Consider the following 19,487-nt stretch of genomic DNA (forward strand, 5'->3'; position numbering starts at 1 on the left):
CTCGTTAAAATATAGAATTATGTATATTCGGGTTGTTCTTTTCCCTTCAATAATTTTAGTGTTTCATCAATCGTGAAGTTCCTGTAAGTCACCCACTGTTAGTAAGACCATCTACCCCTTCAGCATAAACATAAAGTCTACAGAATAATTGTCTCAACAGCTCGCAGCTTCTCTTTCCTTTCCTGATGTTGTTTGCTTTCTTTTTTTTATTATTTTCAATACCGTTTCAAAGCATATTTGCTATTTCACTCGCTCAGTAGCAACTCTGTGTACGCCGTTTCTAAAGTTTTTGTCGCTCAATTTCTTTTAAAATATATACTATAAAAATTACATATGTATATGTATGTGTCAGCATATATAAATCTGTATGTATTCACATAAATACATATATGTATATCAGCTTTATTTATTTACATTTGGTGAGCGTTCTTCAATGTCGCAATCCAACCACTCCCTGCCACCGCCGCAATTTCACCCGCCATAATCCTTCATAAACGCATTTTTGTTTGACATAAATTTGCGCACAAGTGTGTTTGTTTGGAAATTTTCCACTTTTATTTTTCACTTTCGCCAAGCGATAAACATTCGATCAGTCAGTGCTGCGCTGCAGCATGAGTGATTTTTCGTTTGAAATTCATTTTTATTTCATTTCCATTTTGAGTTCGCCGATAAACGTATTAATACATTTAATAACTGAGCAAATCAAATATCCACTCTAAAGCGATTTACTTTAATTGGCATGGCTTGGGGTAGCATTTAATATACATACGCACAAATGTGTTCTTGCACAGGTGTGCAAATTATAATGGTGGAGTACTAACATGTTCACAACGCAGTTGCTGGAAGTCCTTGAAATATATTTTCACTGAAAACTTAGCTGATTGTATGAGCTTAATTAAGTTCAATTATCAAAAATATATAAGAGTGTATAGGAAATTTATAGTACCCTAACCAAATATTACTCATAAGTCGTATGCTTAGCTTTAAGCCTTTTGATACGGGAGTCATTCTATTGCGCCCAATATTTCAATTCAAAGGAAAATAGACAAAAAGAAAGGAAGGTAAGTAAATAGAGTGGACGTTTGACGATATACCTAGTCATTTAGGAAGCCCATTGTAAAACCACCGCGAATAAAATCCCCTCACCCTATTATGTTCTTAATGAAGCTCATCAATATTTCTTTATGCTACCTAGGAAGCATCGTCAAAAAACTCTCGACCGATAGTTACGATTCTTTTCCTATACCAAGCTCTGCAATCGCATAGAAGATGTTCTATAATTTTCTCTTCTTCTACCACTTGACAGCTTCTACAATGTTTTGTGTTCCCAGCCTGCTGGCATGTTTTCCAATTAGACAGTGGCCTGTTAGCACTCCTACTAGAGTTCTTATGTCATTAATGCTATTTTTGCCTGTTTGTAGGTTCACATATATTTATAGCATAATTGTCGATTAAATATCTGCAACTAGATTAGTGTAATTGTAGTGTGGTGTCTACTTTGGCTAGTTCATCTGCTTCACAGTTACAAGAAATATCACTATGTCCTGGAACCCATTGGTTTATTTTGAAATAGGATGTTACATCCACTAAGAGATCAAGGCATTCTTTCAGTATTTTCGATGAAACCCCAAGAGACTTTAGCGTTTTCAAAGCCGCTTGGCTATCTGTATATATAAATATATTTCTTATAGTGAGCACATTGTCAGAACAGTACGGATTTCTTTAATTACTGTGATCTCCACTTGGAAAACACTGTAAATAGTGGTCTGGTAGTCGAAAGGTGATTCTTGCATCTAATTTAGCTGAAAAGACACCACCTCGCCTCGATTATCTAGTTGGGACCCATCTGTATAGATGTTTATTCCTGTGTCCCTGTCCACCTCAGCCTTCTCTTAAAGGGAGGCAATATTGGGCCCGAATTTTAGTTCAATTCTATAGAATTTCGAAAAGCCGTGGTACTAGGTTGAAACGGGAGTACGTATCTTAGAATGCTTCTTACTACAGACGACTGATGGAGAGGATTCCCTCTGTCAAAGAGCTGACTTCGCTACCAGTTTTGTACAAAACAAGTCAGTGGGCAGTAAACATTTTAGTGAAGTAAATGGAGTAGGAAGAACTCCATAATAGTTTTTTAGGGCTTTATAGGCCTTTAGCACCTAAGTGAAATGGTCACGCACCTTAAATTGAAAATTTTAAATATCATTTGACAAGAATTATTGTACGCCTACTATATCTGAGATTCCTAAATATTCGATAAATGGTTCCAAATAATGTCATATGTATAAGACGGCTGCCCTTGACTAATTGAGTTATTGCAATATGTAATTGCAGCATTTGAATCTGTCATAAACTAGGTGACAGGCCCGAAGCTCGAAAGACTATTGGAGCTTATTCTATTAAGTATTTAGATGAATATGGCCTTAATTTCTGCGTTTTTGTAATTACTTTGTTCAAGACTAAGGAAAAAGTAAGCCACAATCGCTTAAGCTGCTAAGAACAGAAGTCAGAAACAGTTATTGCTTCCGAAAGCAAGCCAGTATGTACCGACACTCATACATATTTAACAGCATATCCTTAATATATTTGAAAAATATTTTATGCTGTTCAACGACATCAATTATAATGATTACTTAATGAATGAACTATAAATAGATAAAGGTAAATCTCAACTATTAATTATATTATAATATATATTTTTTTTAAGTTCAAGAACAAATTCGATTTCTTAAGATTTTCTGAGTTCCTCAACTCATGCAAAAATATTTAAAAACTCAATCCATTTTAAATTGTATGTTTTTTGGCCTTCTGGCATATGTGGAACCAACAAGTTGTTGTAGATTCTACTCTTATTTACGTATACAGAAAATACAAGCAAATCCGAATTATTTTCCATATACATAACACATTTCTATATAAATGTGTATGGTCAAGCTTTTAGAAATAAGTCTTTATAGATAAAGTGTACGTACCTTTCATACAAGTATATGGTACATACTAGAATCTATATAGTGCATGAGTGAGTGGTTCTCGCACAAATCACTCAATCCAAGACTCAACTACCGCTCTCTAAAAATACCAATACATCAAGCTTGTAAAGTTTCCGTTCAGAAGAGCTTAGAAAAATGCAGTGGATAGCTTAAAGCGCAAAAATAAAGCTCTTCGAAACAACCGTTAATACATAGTACATTGAAACAAATGTAATTCACCACACCACGCACTGGAATTTGAAAATTAAATTTATTTTAAGCTGAGAATAAAGTCATATTTAACAGTGCTGTTAGTTAACATACTTATCGGAGAATCTGTATGTAAACAAGTTGAGGAATCCCTTGTTATTAGTTTTCATAGGAAATTCATGCACAAAATTGGTCGAAATGCTTTTCATTTACAGCGCTGTTTTATATGTATGTATTTATGCTAACTTTTTAATAGTCAAAGCAACATTCTCCTAAATTATACTCCAGTTCCAACTCAAATGTGATAATAATCATTTTACATGCTGCGTTAATCTAACGATAATACTCGTACAATAAGCATAATCTTTAAACTCAAATGCACATATGTATGTATACCTATATATATTAGGGTGTTCGTTACTTCCCAAGTTGTTTGTGTGTTTTTTGCAACCGCACCCTAAAGTACCAGTTTTGGCTTAAAACAGGGATCTCTTTATTTTCAATTTAAACTGTGCCTAAATTACATTTCTTTTCTCATGTACAGAACATGAGATATTCATACAGTACACCATGTCGTATGAGCAACAAAAAATGCGTAAATCACTTGTATGATTGCTTAAGACTTTTGATGTATAACTTTAACTGCGTATAACTTTCAAAGAAATTCTTTTGCGGAAAAAATCAAGAGGAACTTTTTTGTAGAACAGAAAATTTTATATTAGTATATCGCTTTTTGAAAGTTGTAGATTTACTGGCTAAATGCAAAATATCATAAAATCCTATGTACATGGGAAAAGAAATACAATTTAGACACGGTTTGCAAAAAAGAAATCAACTTAGTAAATAACGGATACCCTAATATATATACGTCATGATATGTATGTATGTGCATATGTGCATATGTTACAATATAAATATGAGTGTAGATAAGTGTGTTTTTGGTCACTTTTTACAGTGTTCAGCACATTTACGCTAAATGATAATTACAAATCCATTACCATTTATAGCTTTTTAACACTTACTTCGAGAAATTGAACAGCTTCTTATTGTATACTCGAATATTAGCAGTCGTTTAATGTTCGAATTGTTTACAAGCAATATGCGAACAATTACCCTCGTATTATATGTTACAGTATATTTTTATGAGTTCTTTTAGTCAGATCCTTTACAAATATTCTAAAATAGTTAATATAGTAATTTTAGAATAATTTAAGTGATCAAAACAACTCAAAAACATAAGTAGATTAAGCGATTTGTTACTGAAATGAAGAAATTGAGAAGACACCTTGGGGTCTCCCATTCCGGGGACCCGAATTATTTTATATTGTAACCGTGGAATGCAGATCTAGTACATAGTTTTCGGAAGTGAGATCGAAGTGATAAGTGTTCACACTTACTTCGCTCCACTTTCTCTGGAATTTGCAGTTTAGTAGCGCCTACGGTATTGATGATGCCGCAAGGCGTTGTATGTTCCCTTAGCATCCGTTGTTTTAAGCAACTTTTAAAAGAGATAAACGGTCTTTATTTATACATGTATATATGGATATTTTTCGACAATTAGACAATATTATCGTTAAATTGTTAATAAAAAAAAATATATCGGAAAATGATTTTTGTATACGAATTTGAAATTGTTATAACTGTTCCAAGAGAACTGACCCAAGATTTTTTGTGCTGTGTGCCAATACCAGTATGTACCCGTAACATAAGTGAACTTCAGGCAGCGAGCGTTGCCTTCATTTGGGCAACCATTTAACAGCCAACAGCTATCTTATATAAGAAGTACAAGAAGTAGGTGCAACCCCTTTTTGAATAGTATAACATCATAGCATTTAAAGAAGAATATTCAGTGGTGAAACAGCCCACACATATTGGTACCAGTTTACTTCAGACTAAAATCTATATAGCCGTTACATTATGTCACATTTCCTTACTTAAATCTATTTAAAATACCGGCCGATGTATAACGGATAAATCTTATTGAATGGACGAAATAGGTAGTAACATTCCATAGGGGCGTGGTAGACGTTAGGAATCGATTTCAAACATTTCTGTTAACTTCCAAGTCATAAAACGTAACATGCTCCCCTAATTAGGTATAAGAGAAATACGACAATATATTCCTGAGTTTTTGTTCCAACATCTCTTTTTTTATGCATGGTTAAAGAGCTGGGTGATATTCGCTATTACCTTCTGTTGGAAGTACTATGAGGGTATTATGAGAATGTGATGGATAAAATTTGATTGACATCCGTGATGTAGCTTGTTATATTATATGGAATCACATCGCTCATATCTGAAATAACTCTATTTATCTACTTTATCATCCTTACCGAATGCATTTCTAGGACCATTTTGTAGAACGAACCAAGCTTCGCAGGTCATTATTTAAGTTTATGCTGGCATGGAGAGAGAGCCGAACAAGCATGCATCGCAAAATCGGTTCATTGCCTTCACCCTGTTATTTATTACGACAGGTAGAAGTAGAGTAGCCGTCAGGCATACTCAAAATACCGATGTACATAATAGCCATGGTATGAGGAACGGCAACTATATACCAGTTGCCTCATATAATATGGGTGCTAATTTTCCTAATATGGTATACAATCATACTACTAACTCAGTTATCTTAACGAACCAAAGTCGCAATTTCAATACCATCCCTTCCAAGATGTATTAAATGTAGGTGGTAGAGTTTTCAGAAGGTAGGTTAGGTTAGGTGGTCGATCCCAAGAAGGATCCCACTTGGACAGCTTAAGACGCCGGTCCGTTGTGATACCTACAAAACTCCTATAATCTGGATCAAAAGACCCTTACAAGTCGACGAAACACTTTGTGCTTACAACAAACTTGTTAAGACGGCCAATATCCATTTCGGCTAAGTATTCAGGTCCGCCAAATGTGTGATTGCCGAGATATTTCAATCTCAAAAGCGAAAGCCGGACATTGGAGGAGAAAGTGCCGGGATGATTCCACCTCGCCCTCCTCCATGCAACCTTGGGTAGTACTCTAAGCCGTACGGCATGAGTGCCCATTGGACAGTATCCAGTGAGAACTCCTACCATAGCGGCGAGATGCACTTTGCTCAGGGCGAGAAGTTTTCCCGACCTCCTGCGCTCCACTCTTGGCCAGAAGGTTCTCGCGGTCGCACAGGAGTTGGTTGTCGACCAGCGTCTGCTGAGTGCACGCGAGGTCCATTGATCCAAAGCTAGAGCGCAAGACGCTAACGGAGATCCAACCCGATCCCATTCCGATGTGAGCGGGGCAAGGGTGCCCCCCCTGGCTAGCTCATCGGCTTTGCAGTTTCCAGCGATTCCGCTGTGACCAGCACCCAAACGAGCCTGATGTTGAAATAGCCAGATGCTATCTCTAGTGAGGACAGACACTCCTTGACTAGCTTTGATTGCACGGTTCGCGAGCTCAAAGCTAGTATTGCCGCCCTACTATCGGAGTGGATGCTCACTTCTACAAACAAGGCTGCACTATGCAGCAGTACTTCTACCGCCACCTTGATAGCAGCCACTTCCGGCTGAAAAACACTACTCTTTCAGAAGGTAACCCGTCAATGTGGATCCGATTTTTGTGGTAAAAACAAAGGTCCATTTATCCTAGGAGAGGTGAGCATTTACACCGATGGATCAAAGCTTGCAGGGAGGGTTGGTGGAGGAGTACACTGTCAGGAACTATCCATCAGCTGCAGTTTTAGGCTTCCTGACCACTGCAGCAACTACCAAGGTAAAGTGGCTGAAATAAAGGTAGTAGCAGATATACTGCTCTGGGGCGCAGCCTCCTTTAGAGTGATGACTATACACTCCGATTATAGCGCAGCGATATTAGCCTTGAGCTCACTCAAGACTAGTGAAAGAATGTCTAGACTCCTTATTTCTAGTGTCAATTAACTACATGTTTAGACTGGTTTGAGTGCCTGGCCACAGCCATATTGCAGTAAACTGCAAGGCTGATGAGCTTTCTTCTTTCATACATTTAATATAATGTATACACAGAAATTAAAATTCTTATAGAAATCGTTTTTTATTGGTTTTCTTTTTTTATTTTATAAATTAGTTTCGTTAATGAACATTTCCTAATTACAAATAGAAAAAATCAGACATTAGCAATTCCAATGTACCAAAAACGAAAGCTCATTTTTGATACGAAAATGGAGATGGATAAGCAAAAAAAATAAAACATTTAAACAAGTTTGTGTGTCTGTGTTCTAACAAAATCTCTAATACGAAACTATAAGTTGCGAGCTGATCATAAATGCTGCATGTTTTGTAGAAAATTTTCAACATTAAGTCCACATCATTTTACACAATATGGTGATGGTAACTATATTTGAACTTAATACAGATTTTTCGGCTACATGAAATGTTTTTATAGTCGGTATCATTAGACGGCGTTGCAGTACACGCGTTTGGCACGTTTTAAAAAAATATAAAACAAATATAACACCAGCACTGCACTGCAACGCACATTAATAGAATACCGTTTGTAATGGGAGGAGTTTTAGAGTACTATTCAGACTTAAAAATAACTTGTTTTTTTCGAAATCTAGTAATTCTCAAATGTCGCATATAAAAATAATAGAAACAATGTATTAAAACATAAAAAAAATAAATGATTTCAAAGCGCGTAAGGCGATTATGCGTTTACATTTGAGGTGAATTTGTTGTTTTTACTGTGACGCGGCCACAGTTATAGTTTAATCATCACCACGTTTCACTTTTCGCTGTTTGGGGCTCTGACCCTGTTTTGGGCTGCTTTGTTTACCTGGCTTTGGCGACGTTTTTGGAGTCTTTGATTTGGGAGATTGTTCTATAAATATACAAAATAACATTGTTTATATGACAAACACAAGCTAAAGCTATATAACTTACGCAGCACTCGCAAAGTTTCTTGTGGTAGCCATTCGTATTCGATGTTGCTGTCATTGGCGGTACCAGTTTCAATGGTCTTTTTAGCAGCAGCACGTTTCCTCTTGCCAGATGAACCCAAAAGGTATTGTTGACCAATAACCAGCAACAACACAACAATGCCAGCTAACAGCACATACAGGAAGAAAGTTTCGCCGTCAAGACCTTCATCGACCTCAGAGATCAAAACGGTTTCATTGAAAACAGCTTCGGTAAATTGAGCTCCAACACCATCACGATAATTCAAGGCAATATTTAAACCAAAAGGGCGCCCAGCAAATGTGTCTGATGGCAAGAACGAATATGCCACAGTAGCTTCTGAGCCTGGTTTCACTTCACGATTGTATGCAACGGCTGAGAAGTTCTGAATGTGATAGTTGAAATCCATAGGATAACGGAAAGATGCTTCCACAGTTTCGATAACAAATTCATTTTTGCCTTTATTTGTGAAACCGATAAGGAATTCAACGGGTTTGCCACCAGGTAAATCCAATTGTTGACCAGCCGTATATAAGGGTTTTGTGAAAAGCAGATAAGTGTCAGCATAAGGCGACGTGGTCACACTAGCATCAGCATCCTCCTCATTCTCAGCATCATCACCGGTCACGGCACCATCTTCACCTTCGACATCTACGAGGTCATCCTCTGCCGAGCCTTCAGCGAACGCCGCAAATTTATGTGCTATAGAAGGAAAACATCAATTAACGACAACATTCTTAAAGATGTTAATGATTACATTCTAAGCAATATGTTGAATTCTGAAAATTTTAAAACAAAACACCTGAGTGTTGACAAGCCACTCAACAATGCATTTCGTCTAGCAATCGTCTGCTGCCACGTCGATGACTTCCCTCACCGCACAATTCACCAATAAAATAAATCCAAATTATTCCAGATTTTTGAATTGTACTTACGGGCATGAAATGTGCAAATTAGTGCTGGCACTACCAGCAATAAAATCAGGAAATTGCTTTTCATTTTTATTGCTTTTATCCCAGAGAAATCCCAATTGAAAATCTAATTCGAACAGTTGCGGCAAACACAGCCAGTGAATACGTTTGACAGAAAGAAAATGTTTAACAGCAAAGTGATGAACCTACCGAATAACGACGATCAACACACGAAAAACATCGGACAGCTTTCACTTGTCAAAATTCAAACTCTCCGCAATTGTTACGTGGAGCTGTACTTAACGAAAGTCTTTAATCAAAATTTGACACTGGAGACATTTTCGGACGCGTTCTGAAATAAAGTTTTCTTGCATCACAATTCCTAGGATGGAAAGAAAAGTATTTCAATATTTGATTTAAAAATTAAAATAAAAATTACCACCAAACACTCTTAATTTAGAATAGTTAGATTAAAATCTGACAAAAATTATATTATTTCCGAATAGTCCAAAGCTAACGTGAAATTTGTGGTCGGAATTAAATACCATACCAGGATTTCCGGGATGACAAGGGCATGCGCGGATAGAGAATGTTCTCCAGATCAAGAATATATATAGATATAGACTGGCCATTTGTCAGCAACCGTTTTGTTTTTATAATACAATAGAATTGAGCAAAAAGTTCAATATTGAATATAAGCTATTTTTGCACCATTTAATGTGAAATAAATGTTTACAAACGAATTAGTGAAGTGTTAGTGGATATAAAAGTGAAAAATCCATCTTAATATACTTAAAATAGTTGAAACTTTCAGCTTTGATCGCAAATATCTCGAAAATCCCAAAATCCTGGAATGGTATTGTGGTTTTCCGAAATTTGTTCACAGAAAATTATTTCAATCGCTGTTTTGCGTTTTGCACAAAATTCGTTAAATCCGCTAAGCGTGAAAATCTCTACCTTTCGCAAAGCTAATAACATTAAAAGAATTAAATTTTATATTTTAGCAGTTGTGACTTAAAACTAAACATTGCAAACTTAAACTATTTTTGGATAATTTTTTTAAAGAGTCTTGTACCGAAAAATATCCTCTACCGGTTAATATCCCAACAGTGCTAACAGAAATTTTCGTTAAGGTTTCTTAAAAAGTCAAGTGGTAAAGCCAAATTGACTATTCTACCCGAAACACTTCTGTACGTGTGATCTTTCATCTCTTTCCTACGCAAAGGCTTTATGAGTTGAACGGTAAGTTTGGTGATATCCGCGCTATTTTATTCAATGTATTGCAATTTCGGTAGCCGTGACTTGCTGGTTTCATTTTCAAGACGTGAACTGAGCTGCTCTTCGCAACTAGTGCTGCCAAACTGTCATATTCGTCAAAAATTGTCGAAAGTTGACAACACCTCTTTCTTTTGCTTCCGGCTGTCATTTTATGCGGTTGCTACACGTGAATTTTTCGCGAAAAATATAAAATTTTTATAAATAACCATGGATAAACCAGTTGTTTGGGCACGCGTCATGAAAGTATTGGGCCGTACCGGTTCCCAGGGACAGTGTACACAGGTGAAAGTGGAATTCATCGGCGAACAAAATCGTCAAATTATCCGCAACGTTAAGGGACCTGTCCGTGAAGGTGATATTCTTACCCTGCTAGAATCTGAACGTGAAGCTAGAAGACTTCGCTAAATAGCCAGACGTTGGGTGAAAGGCCTGTTTATCCGTTTTGCGTGGTAAATTTAGTTGCTCATTTTTCTAAACCGTTATTTAACTTTTTGTTTTGTTTTTAATTGCAGATATGATACTATGCTACTTTGATTAATCGAATAGTGATTACTAACAAGCGGAACAATAAATAAACAAGTTTTTGAGTAGTAAAAACGTATTTTACTTTTTTAACTATAGAATTGAGGATAAAGTTTTATTTAACAAAAAGTGTTTTGTTTACATTTCAAATCGATAAAAGAACAGAAGTATCACAAGTTACTAACAAGTCATTTACAATTTAGACGCGATTGATTTCTTCCTACTGGCAAATTTGTTTTGGGCGCAAACATTTGCAGTAACTTAGTCCAACTAGTAAGTATTCATCGAAGTCTTCAGAGGGCTCTAAAGCTGATTTGTATTCCTCAAGGACAAGTAAATCTACCGGATCCAATTGATGACTCAAATATTTTAATTTTACACTCAGCGCGTGTAAATATTTAAATAAATCGTCTACCAGCTCAACAAAATATGATATTGGTTTATGAAATGTGTCACCAATTATAAACGGAGTTTCTAACGTTAAATTTAACTGACTGTGCAGTGAATTAAAAACAGTACATTGCTGCCGTAGTTTTCTTAAGGAATCTGAAATTCGGCAACTAAAAAAAAAGAGTTGGAAAGCTAAATATTTATTTTCTACAAGCGCACTTTACTCACTTGGATGTGCGTAAAAGGTTAAGTTTATCAGTATATTCTCGTAGCAAAATATCCTCTGTGGGCCCAGAATACACTTCTGGATGTTTACAACAGCCTGTTGTGCTTATTAAAATGACATAGCGTTGAGACAAAACCCACAGACGGTTTACCATGTCTTTCTGAAGAAGCATTTCACGTTTGGTAAGCGCTAAGTGCTCTCTAAACAGTTCTTCCAGTTTAAGTAGTTGCCGCAGCGTCTCCTCTTCTTTTTGATAATGTATGTCGTTCTCACTAGTCATTATTTGAGACTAAAATTCTCTATAAAATTGTGTAAAAATGTTTAAAAGAAAACTATATGTAATTAAATGAATAAATATTGTTGATTTCAAGGAACTTGAACATTTGAGGTTATAAGCGCTGCCAGATGTGTTTGAATACTGATAAAACTAGTACTTAGTACTTTGCTGCCATCGTAAAATTCGATCAACTTTTTTTTTAATGAAATTTTCATAATTAGTTTAGATTTATTCAGTGTGTTCTAAATATTCTTGTGTACAGCATCCTTAGCATTTGTTAACAAAATCATTAATACATTCAGGATTTTTAGTACGCAGACATGTACACTTCATCTTTCCAGTTTCCATAAACTCGTCAAACTTTTTCTTTGGATCCAGTAAACCCCTGTAGTCGTCTATTGCATTTGGATCGCCTATGTTAAGCAATTGAGTCCAACTTTTTAAATTGCATAGTACTTTATTGAAATACTCGAACGCATCGTCGATTAAGTTGCGGTAGTATGATAATGGACGTATTTTATAATCCCCTAAAATAAAGGGACTTTGAACTGACATATCCATTTGAGAGCATACGTGATTTAATTTTCCAATTGAAGTTCGAAGTGTGTCCAATATAAACACCAAGCGGCAACTAGAACATAACTGTTAAAAGTACTAATATTATATATATTAATCGGAATTTACTTAGAATATTGAATTGCTTTCCGTTTTTTCTGAAATTTGCATTGAGCGATTTTTTCCGCCGGTATGGACACAATGTCAGGATATGGCTTAACGCAACCGTAATATCTTAAAATAAATTAGTATATTTTGTATAGTATTGTACATATATAATTTTTATTTGGTGAAATCAAACAGAATGTTTAATAAAACTTACTGAGTTAATAGTAAAAATCGTTGAGATAGCTTCCACATATCATCCAACATTTTGCGTTGGAAATTGATTTCCTTATTTAACTTATTTTTAAAATTGTGAATTTGTTCTTCAATCAGGAGTAATTGTTTAAATACATAGTTTTCAAGTCTGTAATCACATATTGTATAAAGGGTCTCGCAATGGTCAAAATTCGGTAACATTTTGTTTAAATCCTTTGCACGTTGTTGAGGATATAGCCAGCAGTATTTTTTGTTTTTCACAGTTACCTTTCGATCGACATATGGTTCTGGAAAGCACCAACAGTCCAATTTGTTGCATTCAGGAGCTTGAGTTTTGAATTTTTTTCCTTCGTTGCATGCCATTGTAAACACATTTATTTATATCGCAAGATTAAGATTAAATATTACTATATTTGCATTTAATTTATATAGAATTTTGAAAACCAATTTGTTAGTAAAATTTATAGCTACTATGTTATTTTATTATTTATCCATACATATTGCAACCGTGTGCCCGATAAGAAAGAAAATGTTTTGCAGTCAGCTGTTGCCGACAAGGACGTTTTTGTTTTCACTTTTGTTTATTACTATTGCCAATAATTTTTGCATAATTAACCAAATTTACGGCACGTTTGGTAGCAAAATAATTGAAAAATGGTTTTTAAATGTCAAGAGGATAGTTTCTTACGTCAAGCAAGTATTTATTAAAATGTATATACAATGCTTAACAATTTTTTTCAATTAGTTTACTACAAAAGTTTTGTCTTGTGAAGCCGCCAAGTTGGAATGGATACCACCAGGTGAAACAAGTGCAAGACAATTGGAAGGATATAATGTAATTTGCGAAAATACAATTCTTTTTCCCGAGGGTGGTGGTCAACCTTGCGATTATGGCCACCTTAATGAATACCCAGTGCGTTCTGTAGTACGAAAAGGAACAGAAGCAATACATTTTGTGGAAACTATAAAAGGATTTGAGGAAGGCGATATAGTAAAACAGTCGCTTGATTGGACTCGACGATTGGATCATATGCAGCAGCATTCTGGCCAACATTTGATAACAGCATTATTTGACAGTGAATTTAAATATGACACCACGTCTTGGTGGCTGGGAACGGACACGTCATATATAGAGCTGGATACCACACATCTAATTACTCGTGAGTCATTAGATTCAATAGAACAAAAGGCAAATGAGCTAATTCGTATGGGTCGAGAGGTCACAGTACAGTTGGTGGATCCAGAAATTGCTAAAGAGGTAATTTAGTATTTGAACTATATATATCAGTGTCAAGTGAACTTACATTCGAAATGTGTGCATTCCAATATTTCAATCATTGGTTCACATTATGTTAACACAAACTCATTGATTCTTTTTGTTATATCTTACCACAATAACTAAAAATTTTGGAATGTGAAGTTTCAAGACGCTCGTGCTCCGCGGGGATTACCTAAAGATCATGTTGGATTGGCGCGTGTTGTGTGCATTGAAGGTGTCGAGAGTAATATGTGCTGTGGTACACATGTAAGCAACTTATCGCAGCTGCAGTGTATCAAATTATTATACGCAGAAAAAGTTAAAAGCGCAATAAATGTTCACTTTGTAGTGGGTGAACGTGTACTTCGGAAGCTTGGGGAGATCTTTCAACGAGAGCAACAAATGAATTTAGCGCTAAAGTAAATATTTATGTTTATTTTTAAATTACATCTTCACGCATAGTTCACAATTATCTGTTATTTCATGTATCTTAGAGGTGGGCCAGCTCAACATTTGGAATTGATACAGAAATTGCAGTTGAATTTGAAATCATCGACAAAAGCATTTCAAAAGTTGTTAAAAGATGTTGCAATTTCCGAAGCTGAAAAGTTGGAGAATACTCCACAACCCTATCCGAAGTATTATTGCCTCCATCGCAAAGATGGTATAGAACCAGATTTCATTAACACGTTTTTACGAAATGCGCCTGAGGGTATATTTTACTTCCTCACTGTGTCGGAAAACTCAACAAATAATGGTAAAGGTCTCATGGTACTGAGAGGTAACGAGGAAGAAGTAAAAAAGTTCGGTGAACTCTTTATGGAACTTTTACAAGGCAAAGGAAATGGACGTGAATCAAATTTTCAAGGCAAATTCAACAATGGAAGCAAGATCCCTGAATGTAATGCGATACTAGAAAAGCATTTTAACGGCGATAAAAGTAAAAAATAAGATTTTTCGTAACAAAGTTGTTTTGACTTTATTTTGAATTGTCAAATAAAGCTGTTGTTAATTTACAAGAAGATCAACGTTTTGTACACTTTATATTTTTGGTCAAAATAATAGAAGCCAATAATCCTTAACACTAGTTGTAACTATAAATAATTAATATCGAAATTGTACATTTTCCACTCAAGACGCCAGTAGTAATCCCAAAAGCCAATATCTACTATATGTTTCCAAAAGTTTGTATAATCTACTTGTGTATACTTGCATATAGCCGGATAGGTGCAATCTTCCTTATCGTACAAATCTTTCCATAAAATCGTACAGATACCAAGTGAAAATGTGCGAAGTTTGTTTTCATTGATGGATATTTCTAGTTCGCGCAGGTATGCTTCTGACACCGGGTTGTGTAATGTTTTAGTCACCATGGACATTTGATTGCTCCAACCGCGTAATGAATACATAAATGCTTCTTCATCTGGGTTGTGTTTGGCACATTGATATAAACCGTAACCTGTACCAGCATATACAAGAGCCCTTCGCGGTCTGGTGCGTGCACTTTTCACAACATCGACCATCACATCCGTATAGTCGCTGGTAAGACCACGCCAATACTGTGCCCACTTTTCAACTACAGTGCCCTTAAACCGTTCGGGCAATGTAAACTTATCACTTATACGTGTACGTATATTGGCGAAGCGATTACTTAGCGAGAATATACGCATTTTTTTCAAATTATTTTAATAAAACAAGTGATAGCTTTAATATTTTTTCATTTTTTTGACGTAACAGCTGATGCGTTTTAGGTTAGCGGTGAATTAAAACTGCTGATAACTTATCGATAACTAGACGAATAATTTGATAATAAAATTATTTATATAAAATAAATAAAATTTGTTACTGTTTTGTAATTAAAAAAAAATGTTTTTGACATTTTGTATGTATATATTATAGGTTTCACCGTTTTGCGTACTACGCATATATTTTTTACTATTATTAAATACTAAGACGATAGAAATTTGTTTAGAAAATTTGTTACTGGAATATTTTTACATCTTGTTAATGTTTTGGTTGGCTGTTTCAAAAATTATAATTAAGCGTTTAACAGTTAACCATTTTTAATAAAAATATTTTTGGTTCTCAATGAGATGGCAACGTTTTTACGAACCAAGTGTTTTGCACCTCCACATCTGTTGTTGATGTCCTATCAGTTGTTTTTAAGAAATTAACTATAGTACTGTGAAATTTTGTAAATAGTTAGTAAAAATGCCAACCCGTCCCTATATAAGAAAGGCCCAAGCAAAAAAGGCTAAAAATGCGTCACAAGTAAAGCATCATACAAATATCTATTAGTTCATGTTAAATACTATCTTTTGTTATTGAAGGATGACCGCTGTACTAATGATGATAAATCACAAATCGCTAAGCCAAGTACGTCAAGGAATGTCGCTGTTAACACTTTAGATAGAATGTTACTTTATAACTCCGATGAGTTAAAATTACTTCAAAAGCATTGCTTATTTCCTGCATTCAATGTGGGGAGACACCCACTTGACAGCGCAAATGAATTTCGCTTGTATCCAAGTTTCAATGTTTCCATGCCATGTCCAATTTATATCGCTAGCAGTCATTACGAAAATGTAGATATATGCCACCGTCGCACAATGGCAAGAGAGATATATCGCAAGCGTTTGCACACATCACGGACACGTTACCAAACAGTTCAAAAAGGTGAGGTTTAAACTGAATTTGCTTTTTATGCCCTGTACAGGGTATATTAAGTTTACCATAAAGTTTGTAATACCCAGATGGAAACGTCGGAAACCCTATAAAATCCGTCTGTCTGTCTGTATATACCCGAACAAAGGCCTTACTTTATGAGATATAGATCTGAAATGATGCACATGTCTTTTTCTCCTCAAGAAGTTGTCAATTTGTCGGAACCGCCGATATTGGACCACTAAAGCATATAGTTGCATACACCGCTCGCCCGGTCTAAGTAATCGGAACGGACCGGGGAAGGGTAATATAGCTTCGGTGAAAACGCAATTAAAGTTTTTTTTTGTGTTTTATAAACTATTTATACACTCTATAATTGTAGTTAAAAAGTTCAAGACTAACTCCAAGGAAGATATTTATCATAATTCATTGTTTGAATTGGCCAAACGTTTGGAATGTGATCCTGATCCGTACTTTCACGGCAGTTACGATTATTACTACACTGGAGGAAATCTTTGTATATTGGGAGATGGACAGCATGTGCTGCATGTAGATGGTAATAACCTCGACAGCCTACGTAAGTTGTGTTTCCGGTTAAATATAAATTCAGGTGTTTTCTTTATAACTATATGCTTCGTTTCAGATTTGGGTGTGTTTCCGATGTTAAGGAGTTTTACTAGCAGTTTTCTCGATCCTATCAGTTCGCAGCAATTAGATAGCGAAGTGTTTGAGGTACGTTCCATACAAAATCTACATGCCGATTCTTCGATGTCATTTGCTTTGCGCCAACGCAACCGCGTCTATTTATACAGTATTCTTTCCACTGGAAAAATGAAAGCTCTCACACTATTCAAGTCAACTTCTACGCCATTTATTAGTTTGGCGCAGTCCCCGATCGATATGAGTACATTTATTATGACCACAATGAAGCAAAGTGTGCGAGTGTATGATGTGAATTCTCGAACACCGACACTCACCGCCACCCACGACGTTTGCAGTAAAGATAATGCTATGCGAATAAGTTGGAATATGGTACGACCATGGCAGGGTCAAACATTTTTATATGCAAACGAAAAGAAATTCTTAGTGATCGATACGCGCACCACACCGGAGCAGTGGTTAAAGAGTTGTAGTTTTGATGACACGTCCACGTATGGTTGTGATTTGATATCAACGATTGCAAAAAGTGAATTTCGCGATTTGGCATACGTGGCAACTAACCATAAATTGCATTGCCTAGATTTGCGCTGCTTAGGTGGCAACATGGAATCAGGCTCTACCGCAGTTTGTCGCTGGACGCATCAGTTAGAATATGCACCTGCTTTTATAGAAACATATCAGTTGGGCGCTGTAGAGCTTATAGCACTTAGTAGCGCCTTAGCAGATGACATGTGTATTTGTGAACTCACGCGTGAGCATGCAGCGCAAATGGTCGAGGAAGATGAAAAAATGGTCGCTAAATCACCGGGGAAGGAACCAACAAGAAAAAGTGTGTACAAGTCTTACTGCTTGCCATATCAACCACCAACATTACAGGACGCTTACTACCAGGCGCGTTTTGCCGGTAAATGTTTGCAGCCTGACGCAGACTTATCGACTCGTATATCACGTTGCAGCACGGGTTTGGCTTTCTACGATACCGCAACTTTTGCAGAGTGTATTGGTGAAGAAGATTGTGATACGTTTACATTATTGCTTAGATCAAATTCTATTGGTGATGTGTTTGCCCATCGTTTAATAGAGAAGGATACAGTAGATCTTGATACACGCTTAAAGTCCGCAGATGAGGTGGAAAATACAATGCGTGAATATGCAAAGCGTGTTTGTGAACTGACGCAGCCAAGACTGAATTGCACAGAGGTGGTTAATTTAGCAGGTAATCACTCGTTATCAAATACAAACTTTTTTATAAAATCTGTACTGAAGTATAAATTACATTACAGCTATGCGTAAAGTGTTTCGCTGTAATACTTTAAGCATTCCACTCAACCTCGAAGAAGATGATAAGACCAAAGCAGATATAACACCAACCCGAAAACGGGGGTTGGGACGCTGGCAGAAGCCAATACAAACACTACATTCCTACAAGGATGCTTTAGTCCAAGACATACTCGCCATTTGGGATATTGATTACGAGGATGATAAAAAGGCAGTATCTTTCTCGCATATCAAAAAGGGTTTGGGTGTTAAACCTGATCCAGCGAGCCTTGTTAGCGACTGGCTAAATGAAAATATTAAAGAAGAAAAACCGAAATTGCCACAACAAGAGTCAATGAATTCGACCAATATATTGCAAAATATGCTGTTAGATTCCTCCGCTATGACAGTGATACATGAAAATCATACTTTTAAAATGGATACTATCACTGATAGCGAGTATACTTTGAATGTTTTAAATACTTCATTTGAAAGTGAGTTTATGCCGCAACATCAATCAACTCAAGTCACCGAGGCGATCATTAATATGCCCGCTTCGCCGACAGAACAGAAAGAGTTCATATCACTCAAACCGAATCCGAAGGAAAAGCCAGTTAAAAAGAAGTCGAAATATGTTAAAGGATTTTGATAAATCACTTGGCCAGAAAGTAAACATATGCGAGCAAAATAAAATATATACATAGATATATATATATATATATATTGATATATATATATATATATATTGATATATATATATATATATATATCGTATATAAATATATATATATAGGTGACTTAAATTTTAGATATTTACTTCAAAATTACGAAGCTTCTTCTTTAATTTTTCAATTTCCGAAAGCTTCATTAAGCATTAATAAAATAGCATGTGCCAGTTGCTACATTTCTGTAAATAATTGAAAATTTAGCCTCGATACTGTTAGATTACTCGATCTGCTGAAATTAATTTAGGTAAAACTTAGAAAATCCTATTCTCGAGTGCTCATAACTTTTTTTTTTTTGGGTATTATTTTACTGTAAGAATGATATAATTAATTAAAAATAAAAGTTGAAACCAATTTTATATAAAAATTAAA

At 35.7% G+C, this 19,487-nt stretch overlaps 7 protein-coding genes across 7 annotated transcripts; 3 read left to right on the forward strand and 4 right to left on the reverse strand.

Annotated features, from left to right (window-relative positions):
* Nucleotides 1–7,183: 7,183 nt before the first annotated feature.
* Nucleotides 7,184–9,210, reverse strand: l(1)G0320 (signal sequence receptor subunit 1 l(1)G0320). The gene is made up of 3 exons (XM_070110631.1): nucleotides 9,007–9,210; nucleotides 8,057–8,773; nucleotides 7,184–7,994 (listed from the first exon to the last, which is right to left on the reverse strand). The coding sequence occupies exons 1-3, from the start codon at nucleotides 9,068–9,070 to the stop codon at nucleotides 7,882–7,884; spliced, it is 894 nt and encodes a 297-aa protein (XP_069966732.1). The 5' UTR covers nucleotides 9,071–9,210; the 3' UTR covers nucleotides 7,184–7,881.
* Nucleotides 9,211–10,370: 1,160 nt separating this feature from the next.
* Nucleotides 10,371–10,857, forward strand: RpS28b (Ribosomal protein S28b). The gene is made up of 2 exons (XM_070110633.1): nucleotides 10,371–10,709; nucleotides 10,773–10,857. The coding sequence occupies exon 1, from the start codon at nucleotides 10,468–10,470 to the stop codon at nucleotides 10,663–10,665; it is 198 nt and encodes a 65-aa protein (XP_069966734.1). The 5' UTR covers nucleotides 10,371–10,467; the 3' UTR covers nucleotides 10,666–10,709; nucleotides 10,773–10,857.
* Nucleotides 10,841–11,804, reverse strand: LOC106627920 (uncharacterized). The gene is made up of 2 exons (XM_014248243.3): nucleotides 11,401–11,804; nucleotides 10,841–11,342 (listed from the first exon to the last, which is right to left on the reverse strand). Exons 1-2 carry the CDS (start codon nucleotides 11,676–11,678, stop codon nucleotides 11,003–11,005), a joined length of 618 nt encoding a protein of 205 aa, XP_014103718.2. The 5' UTR covers nucleotides 11,679–11,804; the 3' UTR covers nucleotides 10,841–11,002.
* Nucleotides 11,805–11,857: 53 nt separating this feature from the next.
* Nucleotides 11,858–13,005, reverse strand: LOC106627919 (uncharacterized). Its single transcript, XM_014248242.3, has 3 exons — nucleotides 12,553–13,005; nucleotides 12,360–12,464; nucleotides 11,858–12,306 (listed from the first exon to the last, which is right to left on the reverse strand). The coding sequence occupies exons 1-3, from the start codon at nucleotides 12,912–12,914 to the stop codon at nucleotides 11,943–11,945; spliced, it is 831 nt and encodes a 276-aa protein (XP_014103717.2). The 5' UTR covers nucleotides 12,915–13,005; the 3' UTR covers nucleotides 11,858–11,942.
* Nucleotides 13,006–13,103: 98 nt separating this feature from the next.
* On the forward strand, nucleotides 13,104–14,831 carry LOC106627895 (alanyl-tRNA editing protein Aarsd1-B). Its single transcript, XM_014248211.3, has 4 exons — nucleotides 13,104–13,244; nucleotides 13,297–13,809; nucleotides 13,972–14,228; nucleotides 14,304–14,831. Exons 1-4 carry the CDS (start codon nucleotides 13,206–13,208, stop codon nucleotides 14,758–14,760), a joined length of 1,266 nt encoding a protein of 421 aa, XP_014103686.2. The 5' UTR covers nucleotides 13,104–13,205; the 3' UTR covers nucleotides 14,761–14,831.
* LOC138855566 (mitochondrial import inner membrane translocase subunit Tim29) lies at nucleotides 14,763–15,579 on the reverse strand. The gene has a single exon (XM_070110632.1). It carries the CDS (start codon nucleotides 15,477–15,479, stop codon nucleotides 14,904–14,906), a length of 576 nt encoding a protein of 191 aa, XP_069966733.1. The 5' UTR covers nucleotides 15,480–15,579; the 3' UTR covers nucleotides 14,763–14,903.
* A 320-nt stretch (nucleotides 15,580–15,899) lies between these two features.
* On the forward strand, nucleotides 15,900–19,487 carry TAF1C-like (TATA box-binding protein-associated factor RNA polymerase I subunit C-like). The gene is made up of 5 exons (XM_014248214.3): nucleotides 15,900–16,080; nucleotides 16,140–16,485; nucleotides 16,856–17,050; nucleotides 17,117–18,349; nucleotides 18,417–19,487. Exons 1-5 carry the CDS (start codon nucleotides 16,021–16,023, stop codon nucleotides 19,037–19,039), a joined length of 2,457 nt encoding a protein of 818 aa, XP_014103689.2. The 5' UTR covers nucleotides 15,900–16,020; the 3' UTR covers nucleotides 19,040–19,487.

Source organism: Bactrocera oleae, chromosome 5 (assembly GCF_042242935.1).
Source record: "Bactrocera oleae isolate idBacOlea1 chromosome 5, idBacOlea1, whole genome shotgun sequence".
Lineage (NCBI taxonomy): Eukaryota > Metazoa > Arthropoda > Insecta > Diptera > Tephritidae > Bactrocera > Bactrocera oleae.